Genomic DNA, 20,238 nt, shown 5'->3' on the forward strand with positions numbered 1-20,238 from the left:
TCAAGGCTGACCTCTCATGGACATCAACATTAACGGAAAACTAATTACTCAAATCTTCTTTCACTCTCACCTGAGTGCGAGCACCGACATACATAGCCATAAATACACTGACTACTCTATCCCAAGCTTTCTAATTGCCCACATCACCACTTTCCAAGGAACTGTCAGAGCCCATCTCTAAATCAACAAAAGCAAAGTACAGCTCCCTTTTCCTTCCTATATATTTTTCCTGAAGCTTTCGGACATTGATTATGGCATCAATGGTCCCTTTGCCCGGTTTAAACCTAAACTGCATCTCATCAATATTCATTTTTTCTTTAATCATACTTTCAAGAACTCTCCCCATTACCTTCATTATCTGACATAAATGTTTTATGTCTCTATAATTTCGTCTTTCCAGTGTATCACCCTTCCCCTTGTAGACATTCAGTCACACTTTTCAGCCAGTCATGTTGGACAACACTTTCATATTTAATCGTATTATCAAATCAGCAACTAAACCCAGTCCTATATCTTCTGAGGCTTTCAGCACTTCAGCAATCAACTCAGACACACTTGCTGCCCCCCAGCTGCGTCCTGCCTAATGCCTTGCTCACAGTAGCAGCATCAGTCAAAGAACAAGAGCCAAACACTGGACCCGTTCACTCCAAACATTCCCTGTTCCAGTCAAATTCTTCATTCGACAACCGGTTAAAATGCTCTCTCTAGGCGTCTTTAGTATCCTTACTCTCCATCACTACGTTCTTTCATCATTTTTCACACATTGCCCCCCTAGAACATCGCTATTTTCCCTCTTCATCTTATTTGTCGCCTTAAATATCATATACTTCCTTTCAGCTCTGTTTAAATTTTCCAGTAAAAGTCTCTAAGACACAGATTTTGCCCTGTACACCTCCTTTCTAGCCTTCCACTTGGTAGCCAAGATTCCGCACTGTTACCATTCCTTTTCCATTCCTGGGAACCTTCTTTTCTTCTTTACCGCAGCTTATTCACCCTAACGCCCACCATGTTACTTTATGTCTTGGCTGGCTCCTTGTCCATCCACACACTGAATCAGTAATTCTCAGCAGATTGTTCTTGACAGCCATGTTCTTTTCATTAACACTTCTGTCAACAGCTTCCTGTTTACTCACAACTCTGATCGTCTCGCTGCAGAAGACATCCCTTACTTCTTTGTATTTTCAATCTCCTTATTTTCCTCCTAGGTGCATAGATCCTCTTCTTCACCACCCACTCCTTAAGCACCATGTCACATATCAGGACATTAACATCCCTAACCAACTTCCTATCAGCCCTCCTGACCAGGGATTTTTTTTTTTTAATGCGAGGAAGAAGGAACCAGAGGCCGCAGGTCTGCAGTTACTCTTCTTTCCAAGAGAAAAACAAAATACAAGAGAGACCCAAATTCAAGATCCGATCATTTCGAGATGCCTGGACACACTGCGTTTGAAGGACTGGAGATCATAGGAAGGAGGAAAGACAGACAGAGGGAGACAGTTCCAGAGCTGACCTGTTGCATAAATGAAGGACTGGGAGTAACGGTTAACTCTTGCATTAGAGAGTTGGACAGAAAAGGGATGAGAGTTTGTTGCTAGTAGGTGCTACACGCCCATCGTAGAGAAGGAGGAATGCATGCAGACAGTTCAGAGGAGCTGTGACCATTGAAGTGACGATAGAAAAGAGATAAAAACAACCAGATTAATTTTACCCCAGTCAGTGATACGAGCCAAGTCAGACATTAGGCGTGCCATAGCCTCATCCCTTGTTTGCTGAAGTAACTGCTGAGATGGACGTTGCAGGAATTGAATGGAAATATGAAGAGTCATCAGCGTAAGAGTGGATAGAGATAGATGTACAGCTTAGAAGGTCATTGATGAATAAATGGAAGAGAGTTGGTGATAGGACAGAGCCCTGAGGAACACCACTGTTGACAGATCGAGGAGAAGAACGATGGCCGTCTACAACAGCGGCTATAGAACGACCAGAAAGGAAACTAGAGATGAAGGCACAGATAGAAAGATAGAAACCGTAAGACGGCAGTTTGGAAATTAAAAATTTATGCCGGACTCGAGCGAAAGCCTTTGAGATGTCAAGTGCAATGGCAAAGCTTTTGCCAAAGTCCCGAAAGGAGTCAGAGAGGTAGGTGAGAAGATCGCCAGTGGAACATCGCTGACAGAACCCGTACCGACGATCAGAAAGAAGGTTGTGATAGGAAAGATGCTTTAAAATTTTTCTATTAAGAATTGTCTCGAAACCTTTTGAAATACAGGATGTTAAAGCAACTCGACGATAGTTAGAGGGTTGGGAATGGTCACCCTTCTTTGGGACTGGCTGAATGAGAGCAAACTTCCAGCAAGAAGGAAAGGTACAAGTTGACAGACAAAGGGGAAAGAGTTTACCTAGGCAGAGTGTAAGCACAGAAGCACAGTTCTTGAGAACAACAGAAGGAACTCCATCAGGCCCATATGCATTATTAGTATTGAGGCCTGTGATGGCAGAAAATACATCAGCTGAAGAAATTTTAATGTCAGCCATGAGGAAGTCAGAGGGGGGAAGTGATGGAGGAACAACACAGGAATCGTCTAAAGTGGAATTGGAGGAGAAAGTCTGAACGAAGAGATCTGCTTTATCATTAGATGAAATAGCTACAGAGCGATCAGAGTAGAAAAGAGGAGGAAAGGATGATGAGGTAAAGTTGTTAGAAAGGTTTCTGGCAAGGTGCCAGAAGGAGCAGGAAGAATTCGAGTTGGAGAGATGAGAGCATTTAGTATGGATGAAATTATTTTTAGCAGAGCGAAGAACAGACTTAGCACGATTCTGGGCAGAAACTTATAAAAGATGTGATTCAGGGGTGGGTTGGCCCTGGTACCTTTTATAGGCCCTCTCCTTGTTGCAGACAACATTAGAACAAGCGTGATTAAACCAAGGCTTTTTTTTACATTAGTCAAAGGAAATGCGAAAGGAATGTATGCTTCCATGCCCGAGAGAATAACCTCCGTAATGCGCAAGGCACACTCAGATGGCTTCCGGCCATGGAAGCAATAAACATTCCAGGGAAAATCAAAGAAGTACTGCCTGAGGGTCTCCCAATCTGCAGCTCCAAAGTGCCACAGACGACGTTTCTTTTGAGGGTCCACAGGCCGTACCAGAGAGATAGGTCAGGTTAAGGTGAAAAGGTTGTGATCGGAGGAGCCCAACGGAGAAAAAAGATTAACACTGTAAGCAGAAGGATTAGTTGAAAGGAAGAGGTCAAGTATGTTGGAGCTCTCTCCCAGGCAGTCAGGGACACGGGTAGAGTGCTGTACAAGCTGCTCTAGGTCAGTAAGGATAGAAAAGGTGTAGGCTTGTTCACCAGGTGGATCAGTGAAAGGCGAGGAGAGCTAAAGGTGGTGGTGAACGTTGAAATCTCCTAGAAATAGCTACATTTCCCCCTAGACTCATATGTAACCAACCTACCCTACCTTTTCCTAAAATGTGTGTTACATAGTCTTGTTCACTCCCTCCCCAAATTCGAGTATCTTTTCACCTTTCTCATTCCTTGTACGATATGCACATCCCCCATATGCCCCTTCATACCTTGAGCTGCTTCGTCCACATGACCATTTAAGTTCCTTCCCTAAATTACGATCTCATCATCCCCACATTCCACTTATCAAATGTATCAAGTCACCCCAGAATCTATATTTTTCAACATCATCCAAGCCAGCCTGTGGTGCGCACGCCAATATAAATAAAATCATGGGTTTACTGAACAACATTTTCACTGTCATAATCCTTTCATTCATTCTCATTACACTCGCCACACATTCTACCCATTTTTCCTCAACCACCGCACCCGCACCACCATATCCGTTTACACTTCCCTGCCAAAATAATTTATATGTACAGTTCCTCTCGGCAAACATTGTGACTGATCCTTCCCTATATCTAACTTCCTGCACGAAACCAACATATATATAAATGATGTGAAGTGCCAAAACCAACTAACTACTTCCCAACAGTTGCTGTAAGGTGTTGGGGAAAACAAGAAATTCGAGATGTTTAATCAGATATGTAACAATATGGGAGTCTCGGCTTGACTTTGACTCTATGCACAGTCCAAAAATGATCGCCAAATGACTGTACTTGCGGCTGAATGATACCTGCCTAAGAGAGATGATTGAGTTGGTAGTTACAAAACTTGTAGTCATGTTGCACTCTCATGGTACTACTTCCCAATGTCTATGGTAGTCATTCATCTAATACTTACAAGGCCTCATTATAGATCAAGGCATAAAATGGGAAAATACGTTATTAATCTGTATCTACTTCCCGTTCTAAGGAAGATGCAAATAAGGCTGAAAATGTCTTCCAATGCCTGTTAAATAAGTAAATGAGTAGGTAAACATCAGATTATACCAACAATATCCTCCAAATCATTATCATCAGCTCCATTGCCTGGCTTCTTCCCGGGAACCCTCTGAAGAGATGACCATGACAGTCTACTTCGTCCTCACACACTTTTCTCATTCCCTTAGGCACTGTTGTTCCTCTTCCCTCTCACTCACTTGTGTCCAGTTTTATTTTCTTCTTCCACACCAGCCTGACCCATTTTATGTCTATTTCAAATGAAGACATTTAAACATTAATAAAGGTCACTGTATTCACTATAATATAGAGGTATATATAATTCCTGACTTGTGAACTGTGTTATCTTATGTGTTACCTCTATGACGGCCATGATCCAGTGGTTGAGATCTGGCTTGTAGGGTGCTGAGTGTGGGATGGGCCCCGGGACTATAGGCTCTCGTCCCAGGTAGAGGGGGCTGCTGCCATCACAGGTACTGAACTGCTCCCTAATCCGGTGCGCCAGATATCGACCCAGGTCTATGTGTGCCTCTTGGCTGTGCAAAGAAATTGTATTAACTTGGTGATGTAGAAGAAGATGTAATCATCACTCACCCATCAACCGACTAACCAAAGTCTGCCCAGCTCACTCTTCAAGCCTTTGGAATCCTGACTCCTCCTCTCAGGCATAAACATCCACGTGTACGCACCTCGCCACCCATTAGCTAGAGTCAGTCTGATGACATTCACTTCCCTGGGAGAGAAGAGGGGCGCCAGATCCTTGTCCTACTCTCTGTTCAAATTCTTCTAACCAGCTCGATCCACTATCAGTTCCCTAGCTGCTATACACCAATATAAAGGGCTACGATGACAATAACTCTCTACCCACCAATTCGTATACCGTTCCTTCCCCCCCCCTCCTCTCTTTCTTTCTCTCTCTCTCTCTCTCTCTCTCTCTCACCTTCCATTGACGACAGCATTCAGGGCTTCCTCTGTACTACCTACAACTTCTGTCTTCTCAGCAATGGCCCTCAACACAGATGAACTGGACTGCATGTAAGCTTTGCGGTGGATGTCCGCATAAGGTAACAGAGTGATTCTGAAATACAAGTGACCTGATTAACCTTTTTGCAGCCATGGACATACAGTAGTTGGGTATTTTAAGAGGCAAAATCTAGGGTATTTAATCAGCTGATGGAATTCCTTGCACTCTAATGGTTAATGGAGAGAGGTTTCTGCACTTTACCAGAATTCTCATCCGCTAAACAAATACTGGTTGTTCTGTGGCATCCCCAGCATATGAAACAGTTAATTGTTTTGGCTTATGGTGCAGGTACCTGTTGGCAGTGGTGATGAGTTGGTGGAGTGTCTCAGGGCGGGGTGGGTACTTGGGCAACATGAGTGCAGCGGTGAGGTTGCCACGGTAGGCAGACCCCAAGATGATGGCGAAGATCAGCCAGGCGGACACCAGGATGCGGACTGGGGTGGTGGAGGGCAGGTGCGGCGGGAGGTTCTGACCCAACAGTATCCTTGTCACATCTTGAACCACCATACCCATGCCTCTTCCACTGCCACTGTACCCCTCCAGCATCAAACCACTCACCTGCATACGTACATCACATACTGTACTACTGGCAGTAAGTCATATCACCTCCTGTGCTTTTTTCTCCACAGATCCTTCGAATATGTACTGGAGAGCAAGGGAAGATATTTATTTCTCCATTTGTACTCATAAATATAGCCTAATCATACTGGTTAGCTGACCTGCCTATATTGGCTGTAAAATACTCATATTCTGTACATTATTTCTGGACCACAAATTTAGCTACACACCAGACCTGCCTGGAACAATATTAAGTGTAAACAGCTTGCTGGCTAGCAGCTCATAAGCAATTCAAGGCCAAAGGATTCTTTTTATTTAAATCAGTTTGTTTTATTCATATGTGTTTCGTCTATGGGTTAAAACTTGACCGTTCATTCCATGAGGCTGAACAGTCCTCCTACTTGTTGCACACCTTTACGTGTCAACATTTGGGCGGCGTTAATGCTCATTTTTCCATACTGAATACATGCTAGGGCTGTCTCTTTCAGGACTGGTGTAATGGTATTAGTGGAGGTGTTTTTGTGACATGTTGGCCGGTCTTGTGGAAGATAACAAAATCTGTTAAACGAGATTAATATCTTCAAACTATTCGCACCCCGGCCCTGAACTGTAGTCTTGAACCCACTTCCAAATCATTAGACTTCCCTGACCGGACTTGGAATCGAAATATCGTCCATTAGAACAACATACCACTTCCTTAAACACTTGACCACTACCTCACCCCTTACCATATAATAGACGACAGGCAGAATGACAAGACAGGCCAGGAGAGCAAGCCACACGTGGATGGGCAAAGGTCTCATGAGACTCTGCCAGTGGGGGGCCAGACCCGGTTTGGCCATGGTGAAGGATACGATGCCAGGCTCGTGTGTGTAGGTGAAGTCATGGTACCTCAGACGCATCGTTAACATGATATGCGGCACGGCTGTCAGGTACGACTCTCTCCTTTCTAGTATTTTTGGCAGCTGAGAAAATGATTGATGCTGTAAGTTATTCTGTCTCTAATAGTATACACTCGGATTATGTTACTCATATTCTCTTATTCTGCCTAATGGACAGGTCTGCTACTTTTTATTTGTACTAGAGCACTTTAATTATTACTCAGAGATATCACTTAGGCCTCTGCATACATACAGTGCAGTACATGCAGTATTGTAGGACAGCTTTCCATACTTGTTTGGGCAGCTCTTTCCAAGACACGCTTCCAAGACACGGAGTTCCTTCAGAATTCTAGTGAAGGGCCTATGAGGTCCCTTTTCAGAACCTCATCACACCTGTCTGTTAACAGGAGGTGTTTCTTCCACATTCAGGTCTTCACAGCATTTCACATGGTTACTTTCTTGTATTTTCTCCATATATCCAGACTACTTCACCATACCCGTGCTGTGGTATAAATCTTATATCATGTGCCATCTTTCCTGTTTCTTTCTACAGCATAGTAGGTGGTCATCAGATAATTTTGTGAATGTCTTACCTGGCCCAATGATCTCACCAAAAGCTGTTTACAACACTCAGTCTTTAAAGAAGAGCCAAGTTTGCCTTACTAGCAATTTTGAAGACATTTACTGGTCCAAGATTCAGTTGCTAAAGGCGGCCTCCTCGTAGTGTTCATCAGCACCCATTGCTCGTGAACATGTCTGACTACTGCCAGTTGTTTCGACCCTGCACAGGACTGGTAGCATAGGGCTGGTGGAATATGTTGTGATGGTATTATTTTTAAAAGGATACCTCGCAGTGCAAGCTTATGGTAATTCTATGAACGGTAAAACACTAATTCTAGGATTGAACATCGCTATATTGTAAGTCAGCACTAACCTGGTTCCATGAGTCTGTGGGAAGGACACGGAAGGTGAAGTTGAGTTTGGATGCGAGGGTCATTAGCAGGAGGTAGTCAGAGCCTGTGTACCTGGTGACTGTGCCCCTCCCCTCCCTCACCTTCACCTCACCCCAGTACGGCAAATAAGGTAGTGCGCTCACATTTATTTGATTGCCATGGAAGCTGCAGGAAGAGAAGAAATGATGTATGAAAGTGTATACTTGGAAGATATTCTAAATTAGTTATGTTCATGAATTTTATTTTTGTATGAGACTTAGTAACACACAATAATATTATTTTTCATTTCATATTACTCTCATATGAATACAGAAAAGAAACACCGTTTTTTCCTAGAACTTTCAGTTCAGCTGTGTGTTTTTAAAGCACAGTGCAAAATGACCTGCATGTTTACGTAGTAGGATTAATATCGGTAGCTGTGTGCTTCCTGAAGCACTGCAGCAAGTGCAGTTAAATCTTCTTTAGACAGCAACAGTAGCAGTCAGTTCCATTCTACCTCCTTCAAGAAGTGGGCCTGAGTTTTGCGTGCCATAGTCGGTACCTGTCAGGGCAAATGACCAGCCAACTCCCTTAGGTGGCATTTCATGACTGAAAAAATCCCTTGAGGTTAAGGCTGATGGAAGGGCCACAGAGTTCTTGTTTTGATGAGCCTGGGACCATAACAACAGCAGCAGCAACAACAACAATACCATCAACATCGATATAGTTATGAATGTAGCTACTTAAAAGAAAACTATATTAAAACTATATTAATTCTTCTCACTTTCCAAACTTATGAGGGAAGAGCGTGCAGTGAGGGTTGAGTTGGATGCCTTCAGGTGGTGAAAATGATGCCAGGTGTTGCATACTGCGTCTTGCAACACTATGTGGCGTGTGGCTGTAGATGTCACACACACTCTGAAACACTACTGTATATACAAAACTACATGTTAATAAAAGGCAGTTTTGAACAATGAATACAAAACTACAGGTGAACACACACACACACACACACACACACACACACACACACACACACACACACAGAACTACCCAAGAAGCCATACATAATACCTGGTTTTCAGGGAAGGAATAAATGTAGGAATCTCTCTCTCTCTCTCTCTCTCTCTCTCTCTCTCTCTCTCTCTCTCCAATATATATATATATATATATATATATATATATATATATATATATATATATATATATATATATATATATATATATATAATAGAGGTAGCTAGTGTCAACCATCATCCACTCACAAATTGTTATGTTGCCTACTTCTCTCACTTTTATCATTTTTTGTGTCTATCCTCCTCTGTTCCTACTTCTCCCATCTCCTGTTACATTCCCTTACTCTTCTTTCCTTCTCCCTTGCATTTACATTGTGTGACAAGCCTAATGCTTTCATGCAAGCCAAGAAACCTTTCACAAAGCTAGGTAGTAACTATATAACCAACCCATTCGTGGACCCTGCGTGTCAGCAAGTGGGTTGGCGGAGGGTTAGTGGCCCTCCCTGTAACGCAACTAATTCAAAGACAAACGGCCACTTCTTACGGGAGAAACACACATAACACGCATGTGTACAAAATTAATGTTTTTTATATTCCTGACCGGGAATCAAACTCGAGACTTCTAGATGAAAGTCAGGTATTGTTACCACTACACCATGGCGTGGTAAAAGCTGAGCCACCTGAATTTTTGGATGAATTAGGCAAATCAATGATGGGAGGATATATTTCAATCACAACACATCTGAATTATTGATCACCCCAACGCAACTCGGCAAGTGACAGAGCAGTTTTAACCCGCCCAATGCTGGCGACATACATGTACTTCGGCCCGATATGCGCAGACAGTGCCAGCGAAGGACATGTACGTTGGTGATTTGATAAATTTGCCAAAATTCGATATTTCAAATTAGGCGCCAGAAATCGATTGGGATATTCCCGCGCCTCTCTAGACCTCACCTGCTAGGTATGAGTCATCATTGCACAGCTGAGCTTGTTTAGGAGGCCGCCACGTCAGCAGTGTTGTCAACCATGGGGAATTATCCCTAGATTTAGGGAAATCAGGATACAAATGGGGAAATGGGGAAATCGGTTTTCAATTTGGGAATTTTTTGCCAATGGCAGGATACTTAAGCCATAAACTGAGCTGCAGAAATTGGAATAGGTTATATATAAATATCGTAATTTCAGAGCGACTTTATATTTTCTAAAATCAAACAGTAGTGTGCATCTGTTTTTCTTCATCATTTTAATCGATATTTCGTGTGCATTCGAATGAACGAAAATGAGTGACAACAACAGCAGTAGCAGCGCCAGCAGCAGAGATCAGCTAACTAATAATAATGAGAATGATGCCTTCCACAAACTGTACTCACTAGTATTTTTCCTGTCCAGAAGTAACTGTACAGAAAAAGAAATTAGACATACCCTAAGAGAACTCGAGTAATTTAAGTGGTTAGATTGTGTAATGTTTTTCTTCATAACTCAAGGATACTCTGATGAAGCATAATCTATTTGTTTCGTATATTGCATATTCCAAAGCTAACCCAAAAGCAACCCAAGAGTATATTGCTCATACTGTATGCTTAATGTTCAGCATAACCCAAAAAGTACATTACTTCTACAGCCATTGTTTTTTATTTCCCTCAATAGTATACACAATTAGAAAAACCTGTATTTTAATCAGTCAGTTGTGAATAACCATTTTCTTAATATGTTTGCAATATTCTGTCTATTAGACTGAACCTGTGCGATAATAATTAGAGATTACTGTGTACATACAGTACTACCGAATGGGGAATTTGGGGGAATTCTAGCCTGGAGCTGTGGGGTACTTTGGTCGTCACTGGTTGGCAACACTGCACGTCAGTCTGATTTTGCCAGTGGGTGAGCGAGGGCCATGGTGCATTGTGACCTAGCCCAGCACGATGTTGACTCTCTCCCTGTGGTGTGCTACGATGGGGAAAGCGATTCTTCATTAGATGACGATGTGACTGACAGGGATTACTTTCAGGCAGACTCAGAATCTAGCAATAATGAGGAAATACCATCCCACAGGAAGGCCAAATATATGGCAGTGAGGATGGTATCCTTCCTAGCAGCCCCACTACCACCACCCCTTCCCACCACCCCATGCTGCCCTCGATCCTAGTGTTAGTGATTTTATAACGGTAAATGATCCAGAATGTTACATAAGTATATATATGTGTGTGTGTGTGTGTGTGTGTGTGTGTGTGTGTGTGTGTGTGTGTGTGTGTGTGTGTGTGTGTGTGTGTGCACGCGCGCGCTAGAAAATGTACTAAATGAAAAAAACATAGCGTGAATATCTTCCTGTGCGATAAAAGGAAACGGTAGGGCGTTGAGTGTGAGAAAAAACACACAAAGAGTGCTTACACTATGAAAAGAATTGCAAGTTATGTGGAAATATATATATATATATATATATATATATATATATAATGTACGGAATGTACGGTACATTAAGTGTGGACACATACTTGCTACCTCAGAATCATAAAATAAGAACTTTTATGAACATTATACGGGCAATACAACTCACTCACTAGCTTGTCATAATGTGCCAATGCATATATCTATGCTTGGGGATGCTTCGTATATCATCTATATATCCAACAAGAGTGTCCATGGCTCGAATAGCTTAGTTAACGATGAAAAAAATGCAGAGCTTCTGCCTCCTCTTGCTCTGTGGCAGCAGCGGGCGGTGAACACTACAGGCGTTACTCCGAAGTTTTCAGCCACCTGCTCATGGAGAATTGACCTCAAAATCGACCTAAATGGCTTCTTTGAGTATTTTTATGCTTTTTCTCCATGTTTTGTATTTCTAACCTATCTAGCAAAAACAAAAAAAAAAAGGTAAAAAATTGGACGGCACCACGGCTCCATGAGGGTACAATGTCTGCTAGCATGTGGAGGGTTAATCTATCCCAGCCACAGTACGAGCGTCTTTATATGTTTGAGAGACACATTTCATGCGTGTGTACAAATGTTTTTTACTCTCCTGACTGGGAATCGAACCCGAGACTTCTAGGCAAAAAGTCAGGCACTGTTACCACTACAGCATGGCGTGATATGTTAAGCCACTTTAATTCTTTGATGAACCAGGTGTATATATATATATATATATATATATATATATATATATATATATATATATATATACACACGCACCCCGACCCCCACCCACACACACATACCGGTATATTTTTTGGATGAACCAGGCAAATATATATATATATATATATATATATATATATATATATATATACACACACACACACGCACCCCCACCCACACACACACACACACACACACACACACACACACTTACCGGTATATTTTTTTATGAACCAGGGTTGGTGGTGGGTTAGTGCCCCACCCCGTAAAAAGAACTAACTAAAAAAGCGAACAAAGCGCCTCGGACCCGGACGGACCATGCGTTGACGACTAAGGAACGGACGAAGGACATTCTTAGGGTGGGAACGTGGAATGTGAGAGGAGTGAATGATGAAGTGAAAGAGAGAGAGATTTTTCAGGTGCTTGAGGATGCAAAAGTGGATATATGTGGACTGACTGAAACTAAATGGAAGGTGAAAGGGTGAGAGAATGGGAATATGGTGTAGGTATAAGTGCGGGAGTCAATGAAAATGAGAGGGCAAGAGAGGGAGTATGTCTGATGATAAGCAAGAAGTGGAAGGAGAATATAAGAGAGTATGGAACAGTGGGTGCAAGGATTGTATGGGTTAGGATGAAAGTAGGTATACAAGCGTGGGCGATTGTATGTGTGTATGCCCCGACAGAGGATCGTATGGCAAGAGTGAAAGATGAGTTTTGGGCGAGTGTAGAAGCATGTATGGACAAGTTTGAGAGGAGCGAGAGAGTGCTGTTGATTGGAGACATGAATGGCAAAGTTGGGAATGTACGAGTGGATGAAGTGGTTGGTCAGTGGGGTGTGCCAGCTGAGGTAGATGGGAATGGAAGTGCTTTGGTGGACATCTGTGCTTGTAAGGGGTTGGCAATAGCCAACACCTACTTTCGGCATAACATGATCCACCGGTATACATGGAGAGTATTTAGGAGGATGGATGGTGAACTTGTTGAACGAAAGGCAATGATAGACTACGTGTGTGTGGATGAGCAAATGAGAAGACAAGTGTTGGATGCAAAAGTGTGGAGAGGGTGGGGGAATGGAGTCTCGGACCATCACTTAGTGATGGCCAAGGTAGAGCTTCAAAGAAAGTGGTTGAGGAGACGAAGAGGAAGACACGAGGAAGCAACTCCTGTGAGAAGAGTGGAGAAATTGCAAGATAGTGAGAAAATGACAGAGTATAAGAGCATAGTGGAAGAAAGACTGGGAAGGTATGAGCTAGAGCAGATGGAAAGAGTGGAAGACGTATGTAAGATATTCACGGAAGAGATAGGCGCAGCGTGTGAGGCGGTTTGTGGAGTGAGGAGGAGATGCAAGGGTGTGCAAGAGACAGCATGGTGGAATGATGAGGTGAAACGAGCTGTGGAACAAAAGAAGAAGGCATATAGCGAATGGTTTGCGAGTAGAGGTAGGGGAGAAGATGAGAGAGAGAAGAGAGAGGTATATGTGAGCAGGAGAAAGGAGGTTAAGAGACTGGTGAAGGGGAGTAAAAAGAAAGTGGATGAGGAGTTTGGGGGGAATCTGAGTGTGAAATGGAGGGAGAGTAAGAAATTGTTTTGGAAGGAGGTAAAGAAAGTAAGGCAGTGTGAAAGGGGAAATAGTAGGGGAGTGAAAGATAGGAATAATAGATTGTTGGTGGAGAAGAGAGAGAAACTGAGGAGATGGAAGGAGCACTTTGAGGATCTGTTGAATGTGGAGAGTGAGAGCAGTGCGAGTGTAAGTGGTTGGGGAATGGCTGGGAGAAGAAGACATGAGAGGAGGGAGGAAGAGATCAGTAGGGCGGAAGTAGTGGAAGCGATGAAGAATATTAAGTTGGGAAAGGCCCCAGGAATTGATGGAGTGTGTGGTGAAATGCTTAGGTATGGGGGTGAGATTGTTGTGGAGTGGATAAGGAAGTTGTGTAGATTGGCTTGGGAAGGAAGTTGTGTAGATTGGCTTGGGAAGAGGGAAGGGTTCCAGAGGACTGGAAATCAGGTATAATTGTTCCTTTATACAAAGGAAAAGGAGAGAGAGAAGTATGTGGTAACCATAGGGGTATTTGCCTACTTAGTGTGACTGGTAAAATATATGGTAGAATACTCATTGATAGGGTTAGGCATATGACAGAGGAGCTAGTTGGAGAAGAACAAAGGGGATTTAGGAAGGGAAAAGGGTGTGTAGATCAGATATTTGTTCTAAGATGTTTAGTGGAGAAGTATCTAGAGAAGGGAAGGAAAGTGTATGCTGCTTTCATGGACTTGGAGAAAGCTTATGACAGAATAGATAGGCAAGGTATGTGGAAGGTATTAAGAATATATGGAGTGGAGGGGAAATTGTTGAGTGCTGTGAAGAGTATGTACGAGGGAGCTAGGGCTACGGTGCGAGTGGATGGTGAGCTGAGTGAGTTCTTTGATCTTAATGTGGGACTGAAACAGGGTTGTGTGATGTCTCCATGGCTGTTTAATATATACATGGATGGGGTTGGAAAGGAGGTGCAGGGTAGGGCAGTGGATTAGGGGGTGGCTCTAATGAATGAAGGTGAGATATGGAAGCTTCCGGTGTTGCTGTGTGCTGATAATACAGTACTGTTGAGTGAAGATGAATGGGAGTTGCAAGGTTTGGTGAATGAATCTGGGACAGTGTGTAGGAGGAGGAAACTGAAAGTTAATATAAACAAAAGTAAAGTTATGGTGTTTGAGAGGAATGAAGTCACAGAGTGTGCAGTGAGGTTGGATGGTGAGGATATGGAGAATGTGAGTGCATTCAAGTACTTGGGTAGTGTGATGAGTAAGGATGGAACTTTGGGGGATGAAGTGCGTGAAAGGGTACAGCAGGGAAGGAAGGTTGTTGGTACACTGAAAGCAGTGATGAGAAATAGGGAGGTGAGTATGGAAGTTAAGAAGTCACTGCATGATAGTATTGTGATCCCTACCCTGACGTATGGAAGCGAGGCATGGACCTTGCAAGAGGGGAACAAGTCAAGAGTGAGAGCAGTGGAAATGAGTTACTTGAGAGGAGCATGTGGAGTGACGTGCAGGGACAGGTTGACGAATGAAGAAGTGAAGGAACGCTGTGGGGTGGATGTAGATGTGGGTGAGAACATTAGGAGAAATACGCTGAGGTGGTTTGGACACGTGAAGAGAATGGAGAATGAAAGACTGACTAAGAGGGTGTATGTAGGTGAGGTGGAGGGAGGGAGAGGGAGAGGGAGACCGAGGATGAGGTGGAGGAATGGAGTTGAGAGGTATATGAGGGAGGGGGGAGTTGGGGGAGGGTAGTCAAATGGTGGGTGACAGAGCGACTTGGAGGCGTTTTGTCTGCGGCCACCCTTTGCGTGATTAGGGCGTCGGGCTATAGATAGATAGATAGATATATATATATATAAATATATATATATATATATATATATATACATAGTGTATATATATATATATATATATATATATATATTTATACAAATATATAATATACATGTGTGTGTGTGTGTGTGTGTGTGTGTGTGTGTGTGTGTGTGTGTGTGTGTGTGTGTAAATACACACACAGACATGTCTATCTGAAACACTTTCCTGTAGATATAAAGCGGTGTTTGACGATAGTGCTTGTCAGAATAAGAGTGGTTTTAAATACTGGTGTAAAAAATTTAATGAGGATGTTTGTAAAGGTAAGATGATAGGAAATAAAAACACAACTGATGTTAATAAAGCAATTGGTGACTTAAAAGTGTTATTGGCTATGATGACATTCATTCCAATCACTTAAAGTTCAGTCCTATGACTGTAGCAAGACTGTTAGCTAAGCTATTTTCCTTGTTTATTGTACATGGTTATGTGCCAGACGAAATGACTTTTGGTGTTATCTTACCTCTTGTCATGGATAAGACTAAAGATCAGCTCAGCTGAAAATTATAGGCCCGTTATATCATCTGCTGTTTTCCTAAAAAGTATTTGAATATTGATTGAAGTATAAAATATTACATTATGTATCTCAATGAAAAACAACATGGATTTCGACCTAATGAATCCACTTCCACTGCATGTTTGTTTTAAAGGAAACATTTTTAGAAAACAGATTTTCATATTCTAATGTATATGCTACATTTCTTGATCTTAGGAAGGTCTTTGATAAAGTCAACTACTTTAAACTTTTTTGTAGGCTTTTAGATGCTGGTATCCCTCATTTCTATGTTAATGTGTTATTTTATGTGTACAGTAATCAAATGGTTGTAACTGGGCATAAGGATGCGATATCTGAACCATGGAAAATCATGAATGGAGTATGTCAGGGTGAAGTCTTCTCATCACTGCTCTTTAATGTGTACCGGTATGTTGATAAGCTCATTGAAAATGTGTCTAATTCTAAAATAGGATGTGCACTTGGTAATAAGATTAGTAATATAATTGCTTACGCAGACGATTTAGTTATTCTAACTCCTTCTGCAACAGGTCTACATTTGCTATTGAATATATTAGAGAAGGAAGCCAAAGATAGATTAATACAATCAAGTCGATACGCATGTATTTCAAAGGTGAAAATGACAGGTCCTTGGAAAGGTGAATGACTGTTTGACCAAAAAAAAGTTGTTGTTAAGGAAAGTAGGCATTTACGTTTTATTCTGGACAACCATCTTAACTGTAAGGATATAATTAGGTGTAGGAATAGACTTTATGACGAATTTAACTGTGCTGTACCATTATTTTGAGAAATTTAAAGAGTTGATATTAGAGATTTTACAGAAATGTTTGGAAGTTATCGTCCTTGTATATATGGCTCAAAAGTATGGTTTTGTAATACAAAGTGCCACAATCCCTATAAAGAGTTTGCAGTTGGTTATCACAAGGCAATAGAAAAGATATTGAAATTAAAGTACTGGGGAAGCAACCAAAAAGTATGTAGAATGGCACACATTAAGATGTTTAACCATTTAATTAATTGGCATAGGATACGTTTTCCGTATGAAGTTCTTAAGAAACCTAGTGTATTTTTGGACAAAAGTTTGCTGAACACATATGATGCACAGTTTCTGACAAGAGAAGCAAGGAATATTTTATTAACAGTCTATGATGTTGAGTGTTTGAGTGAAAATGATTTTGATGCTATTAAATCTAGAATTATGTTTGTTCAAAATCATGAGCCTACAATGAGGTAGTTGCAAGGTAACTAGGAACAGCATATACCTGCGTTTCTTTGTGTTTAGGCCAGTTGTATATATATGTATAGTAACATAACATGTTGCATTATGTTAGTGCACCACTGAGGGTGTATAAATTTTCGTACTGTACAGTATATGTAAATAAGTTGTGTATTCAGATTTTTATGAAGTAAAGAATTGTCTGTCTGTCTGTCTGTATACACTCATACACACACACATCTATGTATCTTTATATATATATATATATATATGAGCCTCTGTGGAACAGTGGTACAGTGTGCGTTTCGTACACGGGTGAACCAGTGTTCGCGCCTCGCCAGGGTAATAAACTTTGGGAGTGTTAACCCAGCCACATACTGCATTGGCGGACACAAGGGGTGCTGCGGTTGAACCAGTGTCGCTTACTCTAAAGTATGCTTGCACCCAGTCGGCATGCGCTGGCCGATTACTCTTGGTCCACAGACTATACACACATCCAAAGCCACTCCAACACTACAATTACACTTACAAGCACTTCTCACCCTACATACAATCTCTACCAGACAGCCTATGCCACTTGGTAGAGATACATTGGCTGTATCGTCCCGACTTCGGTCGGGACAGGCCGGTCCTGCAGTGGATACTCAAACAGCTGATGATATATATATATATATATATATATATATATATATATATATATATGGTATGAGTATACTGTATATAAATATGTATGTATACATCTCCCTGAGGGTTATGGAGTGACCTTTTTTGATGACCTACACTGGACTGCCTGCCTCCGAACTGATCCAAGATGACAGCCCTAAACCAGTAATGAGGGGTTGGCGCAGTGACATCTTTATGCTGCCCTAGGAATTAGTGTACATCTTCTAATGAAGGCAACAATTCCATAATTGGAACAGGCCTGTTTGCGCCCCTTGATCTAGACCACCTAGGTGTGTCAGTGGAAGCAGCGTTTGACAGAATCATGGAGGGCGAAATTCTGTTAAACTCACCCCTTCCAGAGCGAATTTACCAACCATTGATTCCGGTTTCTACCTAGAGTAGTGAGGAGCCAATGAGATAAAGATTGGCTGCTCTGGTGAGGTGACATTGGCTGTGCCCTAATGTGTTTGCTGTAGGCACAGCCAAGCCCCTTTATAACCTGTAGGAGAGGGAGCAAGGGTCTCTCTCCTACTCGGGCTGGACCGCTCGTCGTGTAAAGTGAAACAGGAGGTTTGTTAGTTTAAGGCCACTTAGTATGTAAGTACCTACCTACCCCTTTTATGTATCTTGTCCCCTCTCTTTCATCTTGGATAGTATCTTGGGCTTGTGTACCTGTTTTATGTAAATATTCAGAACCTGTAGTAATATAACTCAGACGAGTAGTAAAGTAAGAGTTTGACTACAGTCTGTTTCTGGAAAGAGGTGAAGAAAGTAAGACAGGCTGGCAGTGAAGTTAGTAGGGGAGTGAAAGATAAAAATGGTAGATTACTAGTGGAGAAGGGAGAAAAAGTGAGCAGATGGAGAAAATACTTGAAGGAAATGTTGAACATAGAGAACGGAAGTGATGCGAGTATAAGTGGCTGGGGAATGGCTGGGAGAAGGAGGGAGGTGAGACGACAGGAAGAAATCAACAGGATAGAAGTTGTGGAAGCAATGAAGAAAGTCAGACTGGGGAAAGCCCCAAGAATTGACGGAGAGTGTGGTGAAATGCTGAAGCATTGGGGAGAGATAGTACTAGAATGGATGTGGAAGATATGCGGATTGGCCTGGGAGGAAGGTAGAGTCCCGGAGGATTGGAAGTCAGGTATAATTATTCCCTTGTACAAAGGAGAAGGGGAAAATGAGGGGGTATTTGTCTTCTTAGTGTAATAGGAAAAGTGTATGGTAGGATACTTATTGACAGAGTTAAGGATATAACAGAGGAAATAGTTGGAGAAGAACAGGGAGGCTTTAGGAAGGGAAGAGGTTGTGTACTGTAGTCTGTAGATCATATATTCATTCTTAGATCTTAAGTGAAAAAGTTTCTAGAGAAGGGAAGGAAGTTGTATGTGGCCTTCATGGATTTGGAGAAGGCATATGGCAGGGTGGATGGACAAGGATTGTGGAAAGTGTTAATAATATATGGAGTAGATGGGAGGTTGTTGAATGCTGTGAAGAGTATGTATGATGGTGCTAAGGCTGCAGCATATGTGGATGCTGAACTGGGTGAAATTTTCTCTTTGAAGGTTGGGTTGAAACAGGGATGTGTCATGTCTCCATGGCTGTTCAATCTGTACATGGATGGGGTAATAAAAGAGATACAGGGTAGGACAGTGTATATTGGAGTGGCCTTAGTGAGAGAGGGAAGTGTTTGGAATCTCCCTGTACTGTTGTTTGCAGATGATACTGTGTTGTTAAGTGACGATGAAGGGGAGCTGTAAGGCTTGGCGGATGAGTTTGGGAGAGTGTGTAAGAAACAGAATTTAATGGTGAATGTAGGGAAGAGTAAAGTGATGGTCTTTGAGAGAGGTGAAGTCAGTGAATGTACAGTGAGGATGGATGGTAAGGAAATGGAAATGTGAGTACGTTTAAGTACTTGGGGAGTGTGATGAGTAAGGATGGAAGTTTGGAAGGTGAAGTGCTTGAAAGGATACAAGAAGGAAGAAAGGTTGCTGGTTCATTGAAGGCAGTGATAAGAAACAGGAAAGTGAGCATGGAAGTGAAAAAGTTACTACATGACAATATTGTGATACCAACTCTAACGTATGGAAGTGAAGCTTAGACGTTGTTGGAAGGACATAAGTCAAGAGTGAGAGCAGTGGAAATGAATTATATACTTAAAAGGAGCTTGTGGAGTCACATGGAGAGACAGGCTGACAAATGTGGATATAAAGGAGCATTGTGGTGTGGATGTGGGTGTGACAGGAAGCGTTAGGAGGAGTAAACTGAGGTGGTTTGGCCATGTGGGGAGGATGGAGGGTGAGAGACTGACGAGGAGAGTGTGAGTGAGGTGGAGGAGGGGAGAGGGAGGGGGAGGCCGAGGATGAGATGGAGGGATGGAGTGGAGAGGTATATGTGAGAGGGGTGTGCGAGTTGGGAGCAGGGCAGTGAAATGGCTGGGGACATGGCGACGTGGAGGCGATTTGCTTGTGGCCACCCCGTACGGGATTAAGGCTTCTGGCAATAGAAAGATAAATAGTGTTTCACCCACCTATCTAACAAAGGGAA

The 20,238-nt window shown here is 42.3% G+C and overlaps 1 protein-coding gene across 1 annotated transcript in view; it reads right to left on the reverse strand.

Moving 5' to 3' along the window:
- Positions 1 to 20,238, reverse strand: part of LOC145417090 (ionotropic receptor 21a-like) — a 79,826-nt gene that overhangs the window by 49,259 nt on the left and 10,329 nt on the right. Inside the window, exons 4-8 of the mRNA XM_080285883.1 lie at positions 7,745 to 7,928; positions 6,658 to 6,894; positions 5,664 to 5,929; positions 5,288 to 5,425; positions 4,706 to 4,883 (exon numbers count right to left, since the gene is read on the reverse strand). Of these exons, the coding sequence (XP_080142009.1) occupies positions 4,706 to 4,883; positions 5,288 to 5,425; positions 5,664 to 5,929; positions 6,658 to 6,894; positions 7,745 to 7,928 (1,003 nt within the window). The remainder of the gene's footprint in view (positions 1 to 4,705; positions 4,884 to 5,287; positions 5,426 to 5,663; positions 5,930 to 6,657; positions 6,895 to 7,744; positions 7,929 to 20,238) is intronic.

The sequence above is a fragment of the Coenobita brevimanus genome, chromosome 109 (assembly GCF_032717465.1).
Source record: "Coenobita brevimanus isolate Jiangsu-jjx chromosome 109, ASM3271746v2, whole genome shotgun sequence".
In the NCBI taxonomy this organism is placed as follows: domain Eukaryota; kingdom Metazoa; phylum Arthropoda; class Malacostraca; order Decapoda; family Coenobitidae; genus Coenobita; species Coenobita brevimanus.